At 38.1% G+C, this 6,627-nt stretch overlaps 2 protein-coding genes across 2 annotated transcripts in view; both read right to left on the bottom strand.

Moving 5' to 3' along the window:
* The window catches only part of LOC104911422 (GTP-binding protein 10-like), a 4,995-nt gene extending 4,929 nt beyond the window's left edge, over positions 1 to 66 (bottom strand). Inside the window, exon 1 of the mRNA XM_010712591.2 lies at positions 7 to 66. Coding sequence (XP_010710893.2) covers positions 7 to 66 — 60 coding nt within the window. The remainder of the gene's footprint in view (positions 1 to 6) is intronic.
* A 133-nt stretch (positions 67 to 199) lies between these two features.
* The window catches only part of LOC100550801 (GTP-binding protein 10-like), an 8,850-nt gene continuing 2,422 nt past the window's right edge, over positions 200 to 6,627 (bottom strand). The window contains exons 2-5 of the mRNA XM_031554033.1: positions 3,597 to 3,704; positions 2,971 to 3,048; positions 1,950 to 2,073; positions 200 to 1,203 (exon numbers count right to left, since the gene is read on the bottom strand). Coding sequence (XP_031409893.1) covers positions 986 to 1,203; positions 1,950 to 2,073; positions 2,971 to 3,048; positions 3,597 to 3,704 — 528 coding nt within the window. The 3' untranslated portion in view covers positions 200 to 985. The remainder of the gene's footprint in view (positions 1,204 to 1,949; positions 2,074 to 2,970; positions 3,049 to 3,596; positions 3,705 to 6,627) is intronic.

Raw genomic sequence — 6,627 nt, 5'->3', positions numbered from 1 at the left:
CAGGGCGGGATCCTCCCCCAGGGCGGTGCCCGGCCCGCCTGCCGCCGTCCGCCTGCGCGGCCCCATCGTAAAACGAAGAAGATAATCGCCTTGCTATCGATCGATATGAATATCGTTAGCCCTCTTCACAGCGACTGCTTTTAACAAGGCTTTCACTGGTACGCTCACAAAAACTAGGATTAAGTTGAGAAGCACATGATGAATTCCGTCTTATTTTAATTGCAATCAATAAAGGACATCCTGTACAACAAACGACTTTTATTTTAACATTTTACCTTTTAAACGTGCTGCTTGTAAAATCTAATCCCCAAAACACGGGGCTCTGCTGAAAAGCAACCCTCATTTTCTCCACCACACCTCCATAAAAGGGAGAACTGCCAAATTAGGTTTAGGAATATAGGATCAGAGTTTACATAATGAAGAAAAGTACAGCAGGCACCAGCAGGTGTGGAAAACAAACCAGCAGGCATCAGCCTTGCTTTTCTATGCTCCTACATGTCGCTTTCTTGTGACTACTTATCTATGTTTGCCTTTAGATCTTTAAAAATAACAAAAGCCACCATCTGTCAGAGCAGCAGTACCAGTTCACCTCTGAAGCAATGGAACCTGGAAAATTCCTCCATCAGAGATTTCCCCGGGTGCCTCTGAGATTCATGACAAAAGGTACAAGTGCTCAAGTTGCTTCTTTGCTACCTCCATAGGTTTTATTTCCTCTGTTCATCCGGCAAACAATACTTCAGGGTTTATCAATCGTTAGGCAATGCTTTGAGCTGCACTTTGTTCTCTGTTTAGTTCAGTCAGTAGCCAGCATAAACCTGAAAGCCTGCTCTGCTCAGCATTGTGCTCTACCTAAGCACCAAAAGGAACTGAGGCAATGCAGTAGAGAACTGGGCAGTGTGGTAGAAGGAACAAAAATAAAAAGGAAAGTCCGTATAGCAATGAGTTCATGAACATACAAAAATATATTAAAATCTAGGCAAGAATGCTAGCCTTTATTCATTTGTTCTCCTGAAGTGTGTAAAAGTAATAGTTTCTTTTTCCGATATTCTTCATTCTCCTGCTCTGCTTCCTCATCTAGTGATCTTCTTACACATTCTTTCAGTTCCTCAATTCCTTCTCCAGTATATGTAGAGATAGGAATTATATCTCTGAAATCAATTGTGTTCTCAGGAATCACTTCTTCCTTTAGTAAGTGTAAGAAGTCTGAAACATCACAGTTCAAGAGTTAGTAAAAGCTGATACACTGAATCACTACAAAGCCCATTGCATTTAGAAAATAGACTTTCATCAGTTACAACAGAAAAACATAACTGGAACTAGTGTAAGAGTATTGTTTGCTTAATTCACTTAAAAAAAACAAAACATAGCTGTCTCACAAGACAAGCACTAATAGAGCCCTTGCATTATCACACACCAACTCTCACATGGGCCATATCCTTATTTTAAGACGCGTACAAAGAAATCCCAAGTAGTAATATGCAAGATGTGTGTAAGAATCAGGAAAGCTTAAAACCATCTTTCAGGAAATAGAAAGGAATTCACTACAATGTAACAGCAAAATGGCCAAAAGCCTACATAGAACTGCCCACAATCTTCATGTGCCTTGGTCAAAGCCATGTGATAAACTGTATATCTATCAGTGTCTCTAAGGGGATCCTGAAAGATCATCATTTGGTACTCATGGTACCTAAACTGGAAATTAAAATTAACTCTCCCATATCATAGCTGGGCAAAGTCTTTCAGGATCTCTGTTTTAACAGCAAAGCCAGCAATAAAGATACACAGAAACAGAGCTCTATGTGCAGAAATTTAAAACATATAGTCTGTAATTCTGTGAAATAACAAGTTTAATAACCAATTTCTATTAAATTTCAAACAATAACTTGCCAATGCAGAGTTACTCCAATCTTACTAGATCCGTTAAAGATAACTGTTGAAAGTTAATTTACCTTCGGGATTCTGTAGTTGTTTCATAAGTTCATTCAGATTATCATTTGCACAAGGCAAATCCATTTTATTAATGGCAAGAAGTGCAGGCTTTGTCAGAAGTTCTTCATTGTACAGCTCCAATTCCTTAAAAAACAAATACATTTACCTGAATAAGTATTTGTAGCTTAAAAAGTGCTGCTTCAATTTTACATATACTCTCTCCTTTACTTAGTTGTCTAAACAGATTCAATGTCTAGGCAGCTGTAAAGGTTACTCAGGGGCTCAAAAGCAGATGTACTAAAAGAGCCAAGATTCGGGTAAGCAGGCTGGATGATTCTGAAACACTCCCTATAGAGGAATGGTGACTTTGTTTTTATTTTTCTGTTCATAAAAAAAATCATATCTATGAAACATAAGGAAATTCTTGGGAGAGTTTTCTGATTCTAAGGATTTTAAGCACAGATCGTGATTCATACCAGAAAAAAACAAAAACAAAAACAAGACAAGCGTGACACAGCTGCAAGTAAACAAAGCAACAAGCTGGAATTCTGAAGACCCATCATCTAAAGCTGTAGAACAACTGAGAAAACTGCTAAACTTACACAATATAAGCTGCATCATTTCAAGCAGAAGCAATGATAAAAAACAGAAACAACAAATGTCTGCAAAGCTGAGACATGTTGCTTCATCTCTATTAGGCTATACAGTAAGGGTGTTAAGGCAGAGATTTAACTACACTCACATATTCCTACTTCCAGAAGGCTAATGCATTGGAGAACTGAAAAAGCTGCATCTTTTCACCTTCACAAGACCATGACAAATATCCCAGATCAATGAAGGAGCTGTTAAGCTCAAAGTAAAGCAGTTTCATCAGACAGTTAAAACCAAGATTTTATCACTTATGAAAATGCTAAGCTTCTTAATTGATCCTTGTATTGTAAACCTAGAAAACACATGAAATTTGAAATTTCTTCATTAAAACTAATGCTTTCTTGGCTCAATGCACAAATACAACTGACAGTTAGGATGATAAGAAGTTACCTTAGTTAAAAGCAATACAGTTTCAAAGGCTGTTCTGAACTGAGTCTTACTAGAGAGCTGAAACCCAGAAATATCAACCTGAAAAAGTTACAACAAACAAAACACATCAGCTTAGCATTATGAAATTATGCTACAATATCAAGGTTCTCTCCAACAGCTACTCTGTGGTATAACCTCTGTGAACACGTCCTCATTCCTGGGCAAATAACAGAGGGAAACTACACACCAAAGTAAAACCATGGGCACTGGAAGCACAAACTAGTTGGGTCTGGGAGGATGGTTCTCAAAGCCTGATTTTCAAACCCTTTTTTATGGGAAGACTGCAGGGAGGGGACTGAAAAAAAAAAAAAAAAAAGAAAATTACCCACCAGCCTTAATTATTATTGGAACACTTCACAGCTTTAAATGAATTGTCAAATTTTAATAATAAATTCTGCTTAAGGATTTAATTTAGCATCAGACATTGTTTATACTTTCTATTCTAATAACAAAATAATAGCTATATTTATAATAAAGTATCCAAGTTACAAATGATTTCTGAAATTCCAACTATACTGCAATTAAGATGCATTGTATTTACTACCCTGTCTTTGATTTCAATATGCTGTATATTTTATTCAACTTACAACTAAGAGGAGGTGTTTGGTTCTTTCCACATGTTTGAGAAATTTGTGTCCCCTCCCCTTGTTCCTATGTGCACCTTCAATCAGTCCTGGGAGATCAGCTACTAAAATCTAGGAAAACAAAAGTTTCAAACAAAAGATTTCCAGTATGCAAAGTGATTTTAAACTATTCATGTCTACTACAACTTTATATAAACAAAATAATCCAGACAAAAAACACAAATAATATCTACTGTGAAAGGCTCCTTTTACAAATACGTACTCCTTGGAATTGTGTGGGGGATCAGTTCTCTGGCACTACACATTGGCTTTTTCCATACATTAAAAACCCATCATCAGAAGCAGACAAACACAACGCTACTATTCCACAGTCATCTTGCTCCTCGTGTTCCCCCCGTTTACTTATAGCTGTCTACAAAGCAGAGGCATAAAAATGTCTCTGCAACATTTACCTGAGAGTAAAACACATTCTAGAAACTGGGAAAATTGGGCTACTGAGTGCATACAGAATTCAAACCGTCACCAGAAAAGAAAATGAAGTCTGCTCTTCGTGGCTACAGAAAATTGTGATGTCAAATACAAACTCACTTAACACTGCTCCCCTGAGCACAAGAAGCTCCAAGTATTTATCTTCCGTTCTTCAGCTGAAATACGATTTTTATTAGTATAGCAGCTGCCAACCAGAGCCCAGCAAGAACTGTCAAAATGAACAGGAATCACTGTCTCTGCTGCTTGGGAGGGCTCTGTACAGCTGTAAAGGAGAGCTAAGACAGACTAGTAAAAAGCAGAATATTAAAAAACCCCACAGCTACCCAGTAACCCACAGGAAGCCAAGACAGAAGAGGGCAAAAGTTATGGCTCACACCTATCAGACAGCCATTTAGACAGCAGCTGGATTCAGTTAAACAGGGTTCAAAGCCAGCACACAATAAAATTTCGAGCATGCAACCTACTTTCTGCTACGAGTTGCACTCTCCCTTACCAGTCCCACTATCTTTTTAACCATTATCCATTTCCCAAGCACTTCACGCCTTGCTTCAGAATTTTCCGTCTATGGAGACCTGAGATACAGTTCGGTGAACTGCAGACTTGGAAGTAGAAATAGGGAGAGAATAACTACTGGATTGGAATAAAACCACTCGTTTCCTGACGTTTGGTTTCATGACTTGAGTTGTCTTCGAAAGAATATTTGTATAGATCTCAAAAACTCAGATTCTCTCAAAACAGCATTTGGTTCAGATATTCTGGTATACGTGAAAGGTTCTGACAGCTTTCATAACCTGGTGCTACGAACTGAACCTCAAGCTCATACTCTCCACTTTTGTGTTGCTGTGTATCAAGGTCGTTTTGCAAGTAGTACAAACTCAGGTGGCCTTTACTTTTTTTTGTAATGTACTAAAATAAAACAGGCACTGCTACATATTTCTTTAGAAACCTCAATGTTCTCTAGGAAAATAAAAAGATACAGTGAACTAGCCTCCCCTGAACGATACAAGACAGCCACCTCATACATTGCTCTTAGTTGCTCCCGCTGTTTTGTTTTCAGCAGTTGCAATACTGCGAGCCAAATTACTTCCTCCCACTCACAGATGCTCAGTGCAATCACAGTCACCAGTTCCCTTGATTTTAGAAAAGAGGTATGTTGTCTGTACAGCTTTTATATGCACCCGGCACTGATGTTTAAAAGCCACAAAACGCAGAATCAGCCAAGACGTAAAGGTCATTGGAAATGATAAACCAGCTGCAGAAAAGAATGCCAGTACGAGTAGCTCTCCTGCTGGAACATAATTCTCCAGCAAAAGCAAGAGTTCCTGATTTATAGCAGATAGTTTTTCAAAGGCTACAATACAAACCAACTTATTATTTGCAACACAGTTTTCTAGGGTGTTACCCATAACCAGCAGACAAAATGGATAAACAAAGTTTCCTTTAGGTGTTTGAATCTCTGTAGAGAACTGCCTACTTCAAAGGAGGTAACAAAACCTTCTCAGAAAGCTGCATTTCATATATTGCATAGACTGATGGGTTTGTCTCAACTTGAACACAAATTGACTGAAAATCTGCATGTTTTTAAAAGCCTGGCAAATTAGATCTCCTTCCTTTAGTATACAATAATGCTAAAGGTTGGTAAATGAAAATTTCAAGTATCAACTACCAAATCCCCTAAGATTATTGCTTCTGAAGGGCAAAAGAGGAGTTTGCCTTTTCACATCTGAAAGGTAAGCTTTTCCAGTTAACTCACGTGAAGACCCTTTATGCATTTGTCTTTTATCTTTGAAGTGATGGTCTCAGTACCTCCTGCGTCATACACTTAGAAACAAAACCACATCAAAGATTCAAGCTTGAGGAACAAAAATGTTTGCTTAGCCCTACATGGTCCAATTCTGTACCAAAACGTGTTAGTAAGAACCTTATTTTGCATTGGTTTTCCTCTCCAATGTTTGAATCCTCTGAAAGCATTCAGACTACCACAGAATTACCTGAAGATGCTAGGTAAAATTGGAATCACAAAAAGTGAGGTAGTCTGCAGCTACCACAAGGGGAACTGGACCCAGCTACTCCTTAAGGATCACACTATTCTGGCTGTTCATGCAGTCACTTTCACTTCATTTTAATTTTGCCTTTTATTGAGAGAAAAGAAGTTAATCCAGAAAGGCAGAACAAGAAGTTATAGTGACTGTATTCTGCTTCATTCACTACTATGGATCTGCAGCTGCTGGACAAATTAGCTCCAATTTAAAATTAATTCTGAGAAGAACTCATTCATGCCTGAGCTCTTCACATAGTCAAAATGTACCTTTTGTGAATAAAATAGCAAGTAATTTTTTGAAACCAAGTATTTAATCAGCTCCTAAACCTAACAGGGGTAAGCTAGGACACAGCGATCTCACTCCCAAACACAAACTCACAACTCTAAGATTATAACACAGGATTAGAATCACAGAAAAAAGGCAGAGAAAAATGAGGAGCCATTTATTAAAGTGACTTCAATTGAGCATGCATTGCACTTGACTATAGAGCCACCTTATTACTT

The sequence above is a fragment of the Meleagris gallopavo genome, chromosome 6, assembly GCF_000146605.3.
Source record: "Meleagris gallopavo isolate NT-WF06-2002-E0010 breed Aviagen turkey brand Nicholas breeding stock chromosome 6, Turkey_5.1, whole genome shotgun sequence".
Classification (NCBI taxonomy): domain Eukaryota; kingdom Metazoa; phylum Chordata; class Aves; order Galliformes; family Phasianidae; genus Meleagris; species Meleagris gallopavo.
Note: the sequence above shows the minus strand (reverse complement) of the source record. Positions and strands in the feature narration are given on the sequence as shown.